General features: G+C 47.6%; 1 protein-coding gene across 2 annotated transcripts in view; it reads left to right on the top strand.

Moving 5' to 3' along the window:
- ADCK1 (aarF domain containing kinase 1) overlaps positions 1-13,330 on the top strand; it is a 139,926-nt gene that overhangs the window by 88,658 nt on the left and 37,938 nt on the right. For both annotated transcript variants that reach the window (XM_032287731.1, XM_032287730.1), the window contains one exon: positions 5,236-5,394. In XM_032287731.1, the coding sequence (XP_032143622.1) occupies positions 5,236-5,394 (159 nt within the window). The remainder of the gene's footprint in view (positions 1-5,235; positions 5,395-13,330) is intronic.

The raw sequence follows: 13,330 nt of genomic DNA, 5'->3' as shown, positions 1-13,330 counted from the left end.
ACAGGGTCTATTTTTCCTTACCATCTATCAGCATAAAGTACTTCCACTGAACACTTTGAATCAAGGTTCCATTTAGAGCTACTTTATTCATATTTAATTACAGGCTGCAGCACCAATCTTTAATTACCTTTTTTATAAGCCAGCTAGGAACATCCACTAGCAATCAATTATCATGTGTGTGTATGTGTGTGTGCTCGCTTAAGCACAGGAGGGTGTGGGCGTGTGACTTGCTTCCTGATAGAGAAGGGAAAGATGGCTGCAGGGACACTGGGGAGGTGGTGGGGTGGGGTGTCTGTGTGACAGGTCCCGAGTGCCCAGTGAGGGGTGCATCCTCATTCCTCATGCCTGTCTTTGCTTCTGCTGCTGGAATTGGAGATGTGGGCAAGTCCTCACAGCTGGGCCTTGTTCAGAGTGCTAAGTTGGGCACTGGGCTTTGGTGGTATCCCGGGGCCCCCTTGACTCCCCTGGTGGGGATGGGGAATTGTGGGAGGCCTCCTTCATGTCCTTTGGGAATGTGGATGTGGTGGACCAGGCTTTCTCTCGCCCTGGAGATTAGGATCTGCTCGCCTCAGCTCTTTTCTTCCCTCACCTCCCTGTGGGGTGCTCTTGGCAGCTGTTCTTGCTACACAGCCCTAGTGATGCCATGTCACTCTTCAGTTGCAATGACTCTGCAGTGCCCCTGCAAGGACACTGGCTTAAAGACTGGTTGTCCTTCTCAGACAATGAACAGATGTTCCTGGGAGTCAGGCGGAGGCTTGGGGTAGGGAGTGAGGTCAGATGACCTCACGCCCCTTTAGGTGGGAAGATTGGTCATTTTAGCTGCCTGGGAGATAAGGGTGTGTGTTCACAGCTGTGCTCCAGAAAACCCTCTGCTTGGTGGTGCTCCTTCAGGAACTCCAGAGGGCTTGCAAAGGGGCTTGGTATTGATCTCATTATGTAACAGCTGGGGACATTGCCAAGGCTCTACCTTCCCTTTCATTCCTGGGTCCCTGTCCCAGCAAGGGGGTGGGAAGGGGATGGAACTCACACTTACTGGGTCTCTTGCGGGTGCTGGGCACCATGTCTGTTTCTTTCACTTATTCCTGCTAGGACCTGAGAACACTTTATCCATCAGAGCCCCTTCAGTTGTGTGAGGCAGAAAACTGAAACCGACCTAGGCAGGAAAAGGAATCCTAGGGTGGGTACTCAGGCATGGCTGGATCAAGAGGCTCAAACACTGTGGCCCTGACTCACTCCCTCTGTCTCTTGCCTCAGCTGTATTCTTTGTTGCTACTATGTGACCCTCAGCAGTTCCACCGCAGGCTTCTATTTTTATGTTCAAGTTCAACTGAGAAAAACATCTCTTCTATATCAAATAAAAGTGAAATGATTGATTCTGATTGGACCAGTTGAGTTACCTGTACATCTCTGAATTAATAATTCATGTGGCCAGAGATATTCAGGGTTCTGATTGGCCAGGCCAGGGCCTCACACCTGCCTTGGAGGAACAGGTATGCTTTTTTTTTTATTTTGGAAAGTTCCACGTTTGAGGTCTTTGGATTCATAGGAGTGTGGGAACAGGAAGGTCTAGTCACTTCAAAGGAAAGAAAGAGTTGATTCAATTCTTCTCTAGTGGAGAGAATAGTGGATTCAGTCATTCAACACGTTTGTTTGGTACCAACTAGCTCCAGCCATGTTCTAGGGAGTTGCAGGGAATTCTGCAGTGAACAGAACAGACAAAAATCCCTTCCACACTTGCAGCTGAGGTCCTAATGGGTTTTACAGGAATGATGATCCCATTGTTTCCCGTTCTCAAGCCCAGGCCCAAGATAAAGGGTTCTTAAGTGCAAATTAGTGCAACCATTGTGGAACACAGTGTGGCGATTCCTCAAGGACCTAGAAATAGAAATACCATTTGATCCAGCAATCCCATTACTGGGTATACACCCAAAGAATTATAAACTGTTCTATTATAAAGATGCATGCACACGTATGTTCATTGCGGCACTGTTTACAATAGCAAAGACCTGGAACCAACCCAAATGTCCATCAACAATAGACTGGATAAAGAAAATGTGGCACATATACACCATGGAATACTACACAGCCATAAAAAATGATGAGTTCGTGTCCTTCATAGGGACATGGATGAATCTGGAAACCATCATTCTCAGCAAACTGACACAAGAACAGAAAATCAAACACTGCATGTTCTCACTCATAGGCGGGTGTTGAACAATTAGAACACGTGGACACAGAGAGGAGAGCATCACACACTGGGGTCAGTTGGGGGGGACTAGGGGAGGGACAGGAGTTGGGGAGGTTGGGGAGGGATAATGTGGGGAAAAATACCAGATATAGGTGATGGGGAGAGGAAGGCAGCAAACCACATTGCCATGTGTGTACTTATGCAACAATCCTGCATGATCTGTACGTGTACCCCAGAACCTAAAGTACAATTAATAATAATAATAATGATGATAATAATGATAATGGGTTCTTGTGCTGAGAAACTCAGGATGATTGGGTGGATGAGAAGGGAAGAATTTTGCTATTGGGAGCCTAGAACTCACGAAGGAGGAGAAAAGAAAAGTGTGTTTTGGGGGGAGCAGGGAGAACCAGCCACTCGGGGTGATACAAATAATAATAATGAAAGAAACCAGGACGAAGGGGACCAGGGAAGCCAATCCCATACCCATCTCTCCTGACAGAGACGCACAGGCCTTTCCCCATGTGGCCTGGGCCTTTGGTCTGGGCAGGATGTTGATAAATGGGATGGAGTTTAGCAAAAGCGACAAAAATGATGACAGGGCTGGAGGGAGTGATTTATGAGATGAGATTAGGAAAGTGATGGTGTAGCCTAACAAATGGCGTGGGATGGTGGCTGTGGGTCACATGACATCTGAAGTCCAAGGAGAGGGGCGGAGGGACAGGGCAGAGTGGCTGCTGCAGTAGTGGTGACGGAGGGAGGAAGGGCTGCACAGACTGAACAGACTTCAAAGCATGAGGATCTGGGAGGGTGGGCCAGGAGAACAGGCATCTGTACACGCTTGTGCATATGTGTGTGCGCATGTCTGGACTTTCCAGGATTCTGAAGCTGTACAGAGGCTTTAAATAAATGAAGAGGGCTGGCGTGGCGGCTCACGCCTGTAATCCCAGCACTTTGAGAGGCTGAGGCGGGTGGATCACCTGAGGCCAGGAGTTTGAGACCAGCCTGACCAACATGGAGAAACTCCGTCTCTACTAAAAATACATGTGGTGGCACATGCCTGTAACCTCAGCTACTCTGGAGGCTGAGGTAGGAGAATTGCTTGAACCCAGGAGGTGGAGGTTGTGGTGAGCCGAGATTGCAGCGTTGCACTCCAGCCTGGGCAATGAGAGCAAAACTCCATCTTAAAAAAAAAGAACGAAATGGGGAGGGTTAGGATTTCAGCCTTGCCCAATCTTGGAAAAGACCTTTAGGGATCTTTTTCCCAGTTGGCTGAATATTTGGATCTGGGCCGTGTAGATGTGGCCACTCAAGTCAGGGAATTTTATTTCCTTCAGGAAAATTGGTATGGCATTTCTAAGAGGGAAAGAAAAAAGAAGAAGGAGTAAGGAGTGTATTTTCCACTTCATGGAGAGAGAAAATGAGGCACAGAAAGAGCAGGAGGCTTTGCCCAGGGCTCCTTTTTTTTTTTTTTTTTTTTTTTTTTTGGTGAGACAGAGTTTTGCTCTTGTCACCCAGGCTGGAGTGCAATGGCACAATCTTGGCTCACTGCAACCTCCGCCTCCTGGGTTCAAGCGATTCTCCTGCCTCAGCCTTCCAAGTAGCTGGGATTACAGGTGCCTGCCACCACGCTTGGCTAATTTTTGGATTTTTAGTAGAGATGGGGTTTTACCACTTTAGCCAGGCTGGTCTCGAACTCAGGTGATCCACTAGACTCAGCCTCCTAAAGTACTGGAATTACAGGCGCGAGCCACTGTTCTCTGCTGCCCAGGGCTACCTTTGAGTGGCATTGCGGGTGATGACCTAAAGCAAAGCTCTGGCTTGCAGCCCTGGGGTCTCTGCTGGAGTAGCCAGGCTGGGAGTGGACTTGGTGACCCATGCTGAGACTGTTGTTCAGGCAGGAACAAAAGGTGGTTGTTGGTCTGGGGCCTCCGCCCAGGATTCTTTGAGCTCCCATGGTTGGTGGAATGGAAACGCCCTCTATCTGATCCCTGTCTGGGGCTGAGATACTGGGGCTGCCCTGGGCCCACATTCTGTTAATGCTGGGATGTCCATATGTGAGAGCCCCGGAGGCACAGTGGTGGATAGTTCAATGGGCAGATGAAGCACTTCTGCAACTTCTGAAGAGCACTTATTTGGCCATTGATGGAGGAAGTGCTTAAGGCCCCATGCACAGGTATTAGGACACGCCCTCCATGCACGTCTTCTGTCCCCCTCCCTCTATGCCTACTGTGAATGTCCATCAGTGGAGGACCAGGCAAGACCCTAGGCTGGTACCCAACTGATAAAGCAAAAAATCTGTCCTGGGGGCCAGGTACTGTGGCTCATACCTATAATGCCAGCATTTTGGGAGGCTGAGGTAGTCTGGTCACTTGAAGTCAGGAATTCGAGACCAGCCTGCCAACATGGTGAAACCCCATCTCTCTCTCTATATTTTTGGAGTCAGAGTCTCGCTCTGTCACCCAGGCTTGAGTGCAATGGCACGATCTTCGGCTCACCACAACCTCTGACTCCCAGGTTCAAGCAATTCTCCTGCCTCAGCCTCTCGAGTAGCCGGGATTACAGGCACCCGTCACCATGCCTGGCTAATTTTTGTATTTTTATAAGAGACGGGATTTCACCATACTGGCCAGGTTGGTCTCTTGGCCAGGTTGATCTCGAACTCCTGACCTTGTGATTTGCCTGCCTCAGCCTCCCAAAGTGCTGGGGTTACAGGTGTGAGCCACTGTGCCCCGCTCCGTCTCTATTAAAAATACAAAAATTAGCCGGGTATGGTGGCACATGCCTGTAATCCCAGCTACTCAGGAGACTAAGGCAGGAGAATTGCTTGAACCTGGGAGGCGGAGTGCCACTGCACTCCAGCCTGGTCGACAGAGCAGGACTCTGTCACAACACACACACGCACACACACACACACACACACGCACGCACTCACAAATCTGTCCTGTAGGCACTAGGCAGTCCTGACTCTGGCCCTTCTTCCTGGCTCCCTCTTGCTGAACTGGGTCACCTTTTTAATTGCTTTGTTTTCTCTCCATTCCCGACAGATCCATGATTTGTTCCAGAGCTTTGATGATACCCCTCTGGGGACTGCCTCCCTGGCCCAGGTCCACAAGGCAGTTCTGCATGATGGGCGAACGGTGGCCGTGAAGGTTCAGCACCCAAAGGTGCGAGCTCAGAGCTCGAAGGACATTCTCCTGATGGAGGTGAGAGCCCTACCTTTCTCTTTCCTGAGTCCTGGGATCCAGGCTGCCTAGGAGGAACCAGTTCAGGCTGGTGGGTGGAGTCCAGCCCTTTGAGCAGCAGAGTGGAAGAGGATTGCTGAGATTACAATAGAGGAGGTGTTATGACAGCTCCGTGACCACGAAACCCCATGGCAGTGTGGGTCAGTTCTTGATTTGTCCCTGGGAACTTCACGTGGTGGTCTCAAAACACACTGAGCAGCTGCTAGGGTTCAAGGGGATCTCAGGGGAGGGATGTCATAGAAATGAGCTGAACCAAAGGTGTGTTTTTAGGGGGTAGACAAAATTACATCTTAATTTGTTAAATTGTAGCTAAAGGGAACGTGTGGTCAACAGGGATATAAAACTGACATACAGATCACATAGAAATATCTATGCAGGTTGCAGGTTTGTTCTCTGGTACTTGTTTAGAATGAACAAATTCACCTGTCTGAATGGTCCTAGGAAAAGCCTTAGTGGACTTTTCTAGCTGTGTGCTTCAGAATAAGGGCAGAAGAAGCTGAGCGTACCCTGCTTGAGGCAGTAGCCGTCACCTCCCCCGGGGAGGTCAGCAATCTGTTTAAGTTTAACCTGTCAGTATGTCCCTTTCCTTTCTTGAGACAGAGTCTTGCTCTTGTCACCCAGGCTGGAGCGCAGTGGCACAATCTCCACTCTCTGTAACCCCCACTTCCCAGGTTCAAGTAATTTTCCTGCCTCAGCCTTCTGAGTAGTTGGGATAACAGGTGCCCACTACCATGCCTGGCTAATTTTTGTATTTTTAGTAGAGACAGGGTTTTGCCATATTGGCCAGGCTGGTCTCGAACTCCTGACGTCACATGATCTGTACGCCTCGACCTCTCAAAGTGCTGGAATTACAGGCATGAGCCACTGTGCGCAGCCTTCCTTCCTTTTCTTGTTTCCCTTCCTTTGCTCCCTTCCTCACTCTGTACTCTCAGTTTGTTAATTTCGACTCACATTAACCAAACCTGATGTATACATTGAGGGTCTTCTGCACCCTGTGTTAGGTGGGTGCTGGGTACATGAGAGTGAGTGAGCTCCATCTTCATCTTGGGGCACTCCCCATTTAGTGGAGACAGGTGTGTAAACAGCCACAGTGTGTTTGCAGAGTGCCATGTAGCACTGTGCCTGGATGGATGGGGTACCCAAGGGGCTGCAACAAGATGGTGACTCTTGAGGTAACCAGGCAGGAGAGGGACAGTCCAGCAGGTGTAAAGGCCTGACTCTTGGAGGACGGAACGTACTTGGATGACTTCAGCTTGTTCAGATGGTATGAGCTCGAAGTGGAGATGAGGCTGGGAAGGTAGTTAGGACAGAACACGGGGGTTTGGATTCCAGGCGAAGGCACAGAACGGTGTGCATGGTCAACACTCACTACATATCTGTGGATCTGAGCAGATCTGATTTTTTTCCTATAGTCAGTGGGGAACCATTTAAGAATTTTAATCAGGGGACTGTCATGATCAGATGTGCATTAGAAATAAAAATCTGTTGGGAGTCTGGAGGATGTATCGGAAGGCAGAAAGACTGTAGCCAGGAGACCAGTTGAGGGGTTGCTGCTTTGGTCTGAGAGAGAAATAGTGATTTGAAGTGAGGCAGTGTAATGGGGGTTAGGGAGTTTGATGGGTTCAAGGGGAGGAATCGTCAGGACTTTGTGACCAGCTTTACACATGGGGTGGAGTTACAACTGGTACGAATGAGAAGGAGACAAACGTCTTAGGTTTCTGACTTAAGTGATTATGTTTGAGTATGTTTAACTATATACAGTAGTTTCCCCTTGTCTGTAAAGATACATTCCAAGACTCCCAGTGGATCCCTGAATCCTTAGATGGTGCCCAACCCTACATACACTGTTTTTGTCTTATACACATTTATATGGTTTGGCTGTGTCCCCACCCAAATCTCATCTTGAATTGTAGCCCCCATAAGCCCCATGTGTTGTGGGAGGGACCCGGTGGGAGGTAATTGAATCACAAGGGCAGGTCTTTCCCATGCTGTTCTCATGATAGTGTATAAGTCTCATGAGATCTGATGGTTTTATAAAAGGGCAGTCCCCCTGCAAAAGCTCTCTTGCCTGCTGCCATGTAAGATGTGCCTTTGTTTATCCTTGGCCTTCTGCCATGATCGTGAGGCCTCCCCAGCCATATGGAACTGTGAGTTCCTTAAACCTCTTGCTTTTATAAATTACCCAGTCTTGGATATATCTTTATTTGCAGCATGAGAACAGACTAATACACATATAAACTTATGATAAAGTTAATTTATAAATTATGCATAGTAGGAGACTAACAAATATAATAAAATAGAATAATTATATACTATAATAAGAGTGAGGTGAATTTCGTCTCTTTCTCAAAATATCTTATTATACTGTACTCACCTATTTTCAGGACACAGCTGACCTTGGATAAGTAAAACCTTGGAAAGCAAAGCCACAGAGAAGGGGGACAACTGTATATCACTTAGGGTATAGTTGGGAAAAAGAACTTGCTCTACGTATTTCAAACAGAAAATGGAGTTTACCAATGATGTAATTGCTGAAAAGCCAAATGGGATGGAGAGACACTTACCAACAGCGGGAAGCCACTGCCACCCTCAAGCTGGAGGGACAAAGAGAATATGTGGTTCTTTAGAGCCCAGGAGCTGGGACCACCAGGTAGAAGCTGAGACTGTGGTGAACCTGTTCATTGGGGGCCAGATCAGACTTAGGGCCCATCACTTGGGAGTGGGAGCCACAGTTGCTATTTGAGGCAGAAGAGTTTCCAACTCTTGTCCCTCAGTGTTGCCTCCGGGCAAAACCTAGCTGGCAGTAAGTTGGCAAGGGCGCCTGGAAAATGGAAGTTCTCATGAGAATAAGGGGATTGAGATGCATCTCACAGCAAAGTGAAGTGGTCAGTGCAGCAACCACGTGGGGTGAGATGGTGCTCTTGGCAGTTTTGGATAGGGATATCCCCGTTGGTCTCAAGTCCAGGCTGGAATGCAAATTCAGCATTTATGAGCAAAGATACTCATGATAGCTGAGTTAGTAGGTATGTAGAGTTAAAAAAAAAAAAAAAAAAGAAGAAAGAAGGCAAGGAAAAAATTGTGCAAAACATTGTTCGTTGGGGGGTGAGCCCAAGAGAATAAGTCATGAATGAGACTAAGAGAGCATGGTTAGAGAGACTGGAGGAGAACCAGGATTGAGCAGTGCTGCCATATTCAGTGGAGAAAAGTTAAAGATGAAAGCGCTATGTCAGTTATCTAATGCTTCATAATGAGTCACCTCAAAACACAGTGCCTTAAAACAACAGTCATGTGTTTTGCTCATGAATTCACAGTTTGGCCAGGGCTTGGTAGAGAAACTCATCTGTTTTATGCAGCAGTAGCTGGAGTAGCTTGACTGGGGGCTGGAGTGGCTCATTCCCTGGCTGGCAAGTTGGTGCTAGCTGTTGTCTGGGAGCTTAACTGGGGCTGTGGGCCAGGGCCTTAGTTCCTCACCATATCAGCCTCTACATGGCTGTTTGGTCTTCCCCACAGCATGGCGGCTGGTTCTAACAGCAAGTGACCCAAGAGAATAAGGCTGAAAGTACATCACAATTTTATGACTCAGCCTTGGAAGCCACATAGGATTACTTCTTACTTACTCTTTTGGATGAATCAGTCACAAAGGCCCCCTTAGTTAAGTTCAGCATTGGGGAAATAGACTCTACATCCTAATGGGAGAGTGGCAAGGTTCTCCAAGTGTATAAGAATGGGAGGTACTGTTGCAGCCCCTTTTCTGAAAATAGAGTCTGCCAGAATTCTTCAACGTTATCAAATGGGGGATCAATCAGTAAAGCACTGGAAAGGGTATTTTGGATTTGGCAATTTAGGGTGGTTAGGAAGAGAAGCTACAGTGGCCTGAGCAGGGTGAAAGGGAATTGGGACTCAAGGAAGTGGAGACCCTTCATGGAGAATGTTCTTTCTTCAAATGTTTACCTGTGGAAGGTTGGGAAAGTTAAGTAGTGGTCAGAGCGGAACGTCAGGTTAAATATTGGGGAGACTTGAGTGGAATTGTAGCTGATGGGGAAGGGGGCAGATTGGGGATTCAGCGGAGAAAAGTAATTGCTAGATCAAGTCCTGGGGGAGATGCAGGTGACTGGGAATGAAGAACACAGGTGGGAACCTTAGCCTTTGATCAGGCTTTGCTTTGAGCTCAGTGGAAGGTAGGAAGGCTGGATACAGACGAGAGTGTGGGGCAGAGGAGAGATGGGGAGGGAAAGTGGGCAGCAGAGTGTGTAGCAGCCTGATAGCCTCTATTTTTTCTTTGAAGTAGGAGGCAAGACCATCTGCTGAGAATGAGGGGGTAGAAGGTAGCATTGGAGGCTCGAGGGTGGGTGAAGGTTTGGAACAGCTACTGTGTGCAGTGGAAAGGGAGCTGACCAGGGCAGCAGAGCAGGGTTTCCGGGTGGCCTTGAGCATCTGCCTAGAAACCTGATTTTTCTAGCACACCTGTTGGCAGCTGTGGAACAGCCATAGCTGGGAGAAAACAGGGAGACTTGGAGGATCCCAGGGTTTCCCGAACCCCAGAAAGCACTCCTGAGTCAGGCAGGAAGCTGCCTCTGTGTAGTAAACCCATCAGGGCCCACTTGGACAGGGAGGACAGTTGTCGCTTTTTCTCTGCGCTTTCTTGCTAGCTCCCTAGGTAATGGTTGCTGTAAGGTCAGAGCAATAATAGCAGTAATAAAGATTTGGCATCTTCCTCCCTGAGATAAGCATCACATGCTTTTCTTGGGAAGCACAGCCTGGCAGGCTGTGTGCAGAGTACACAGTGGCTCCTTGGCAGTGGCTGAGGTAGTTCTGGGGCTGGGATCACAAGGCAAACCTGAAACCACACTTACAGCCTTCAGGAGAACAGCCAAGGCCACCACCCCATGGACCATCAGGATTAGCAGCAGCACTGGGTAACACTGCCATCTCACTGGGCTTGGTCTCTGGTGGGAAAAGTGCTGCCTGGGTCCTTCTCTGGCACAAAACCAAGAAGAGCCCAATGGGAAAGCTCATTTGTTTGATACTTGAAGTGCATATTTTGTTTTTCTGTGTTGAGACCTAAACGGTGTCTTATATTTAGGAATGACAATCCCAGGAAGGTAAAGGCATTCTTGGCCTGAAGAATGATTTCTAGGGGACATTTAGGGCTACCAGAAGCTTAGGGATGGAGAGGAGGCAAAGCTATTTTCTGCACAGCCTCTACGTCTCCTTTCATGGCAGTTCCAGGCGTTGTGTGCCCTTATGCTCCTCTCCCACTCTTGCGCACCCCCTACTGCCCCGTAATTGATCGTGGCCTGGTCTTACGGGGAAAGCAATCTGATGAAAGCAATTCATAGTAAAGAGAGTGACGATAGGCTTAACCTCTTTATATTTGCATTTTAGGAGGTGACCTTGTAAATCTAAATCTCATAATGACTGTGAGTTTACAGGGTGATAGAGGTCTACACGGGTGAGACTTTTGAGAGCAAGTGGGTGGTGACGATTGGTTGTTATCAGTTGGGATGCTTTCAGCTGGCTCTAAGAAACAGAAAATCCGACTTAAAGTGGTATAGCCAATGCTAGCTCATATTATCTCACATGTGAAGGTGTCTGGAACTTGGGTCAGCTGTTTCAAGGCAGACAGCCCGGCACCTCATTGTGGTTTGTAACAACTCAGACTCGTGTGTGTTTTACTCTGCTATCTCAGCTTCCTGGCTTGCCCTCCTAGCCAGCACCCTGCACAGTCCCAAAACAGTAACAGCTCCTGGTGTTACAAGTAGGTAACATCCGGATGCCAGTGAGGACCTATTTCCCTTTTCATATTCCTTATCAAAAAAAAAAGCAGTTCCATAGTAGAGTTCCCTTCATTTCTTATTGTCCAAAAGTAATGCCCATTCCTAAATCAGTCTTAGCAAAAAAACTGAGACCACTTTGATTGGCTTAGACCAATCATGATTCACCTTCTCAGGCCTGCTTTCCTTGAAGGACATGAAGGATGTACAAACTCTGGGTTGTGTTAGCCAGGATGATGGGAGAGATGGCTGTTGGTTTGGCCTCCAATAGCATGTACCACCCTAGAGTTTTGTGTCTCCTGTGAATTTTCTCCGTTGGGGAAGGGAGAGAGTCTTTAGGATAGACTGTTGAAGGATGGCAGGGGAGGGAGGCTGATTCTCAGTAAATGGTGTTCAGTGAATCTGATGGTGTTGATGACTTTGCACAAAAGAAAAAGGCAGAGCCAAGGATGTTTTTCTAGCTTTGTCATTATCACCTGATATTGTCCCTTTAATAGTTGGGGCAACTCTACTTCTAGATGCATGGCCAGGGACTCTTATTGATTTGAGTGGCTGTCCAGAGCCAGACTAATTGGGCCCAGAGATTGGAACAATGACTCAGCAGGAGGGGGTGAACTGACGAAGCACAGTCCATCCGTCTGCTGGCGGGCTGGCTTTGCAGCAGTTCTTTTCTACCCACAATATTGGGGAACTTAGCGGGCCATATCTCACTGCCATTTTCACTGCTTGAGGGCAGGGTAGGACTCAGATGGTCCCGGAGCTGTGGTACTACCGTAATCCTCAGTTCTAATCACCCTGTATCACTCCCAGTTATTTCTCCAGCTTCTGAATTGATGAGGAACACCCCTTGCCCTATCACCCCTGAGGAATCTAATCACTGCCAAGTACTATGCCCTTCACGTACCACTGGGCCCCAAGGCACTCAACTACGTTGGGGTGGGACTCTTTGGAGTGAGCACTAAATCTGATTTATTGCTTGATGTCATCTGGCCCATCCCAAGGGTCTCAAAAAGTAAAAACCTGTGGCAGTCATGTTTTTGACTTTTTCTGAGAAGCATTTTCAGTGCGTGCTGTCTACCATCTGCCTGCCTGCCTGCCTGCCTGCCTTCCTTCCTTCCTTCCTTCCTTCCTTCCTTCCTTCCTTCCTTCCAAGTCTCACTCTGTCACTCAGGCTGTAGTGTAGTGGCGTAATCTCGGTTCACTGCAACCTCCGCTGCCTGGGTTCAAGTGATTCTCCTACCTCAGCCTCCCAAGTAGCTGAGATTACAGGTGCCTGCCACTATGCCTGGCTAATTTTTGTATTTTTAGGAGAGACAGGACTTTGCCATGTTAGCCAGGCTGGTCTCAAACCCCTGACCTCAGGTGATCTGTCCGCCTCGACCACCCAAAGTACAGGATTACAGGTGTGAGCCCCCACGCATGGCTTCATCTAGTTTCTTACTAAATGTCTTGGTTGAACAGTGGGTGGCTAGGCAATGTTTGCGTCAACACAGAGTTCAACAGTGATTTTATTTTTTTAAATGTGTATTTAAAAATATCCAGAGACATCGGCCACCCAAGGAAACTTCTCTTCACCCTATAAATCTGTTTTCTAAAAAGTATGTACTTTAATAACTTATCAGAACAAAGATAAACCCCATGAATGGCAAGCTATTTACATCACTCTGAATTGATTTTCGATCCTTGTCGAACATTCATTTTTACTAGTTTGGATCGGTACAAGCATTCCATTTAGTATGCTGTTTTCCCGTAGAACATTATTTCTTTTATAATGTGCAATAACTTGATAACAGTAACTCACATTTCCAGTTGCATTTTACAGTTTACAAAGCTCCTTCTCTGCCTTATCTTGAGCTTCCTTTTGTATTGTCCTGTGTCGTTACGTTGTATTGCACGAGGCAGGGCTGCATACAGAATGAACAAGAAAAGCCCAGGTCAGATCTTGTTTTGACAGTTCCTGTTTCCTACTATGTAAAATTGGCAAGAAAAGGATTAAATGAAAGTGTGCGTGTAAAGTGCTTGTAGCACAGTGCCTGGCATGTAGTAGGAACTAAATAATGATAATTCGCCTTCTCTTTTGCTATTATAAATAACAGAAACTAGTTTTCTTTTCTTTCTTTCTT

The sequence above is a fragment of the Sapajus apella genome, unplaced genomic scaffold (genome assembly GCF_009761245.1).
Source record: "Sapajus apella isolate SASKATOON/1434 unplaced genomic scaffold, GSC_monkey_1.0 scaffold20, whole genome shotgun sequence".
In the NCBI taxonomy this organism is placed as follows: domain Eukaryota; kingdom Metazoa; phylum Chordata; class Mammalia; order Primates; family Cebidae; genus Sapajus; species Sapajus apella.
Note: the sequence above shows the minus strand (reverse complement) of the source record. Positions and strands in the feature narration are given on the sequence as shown.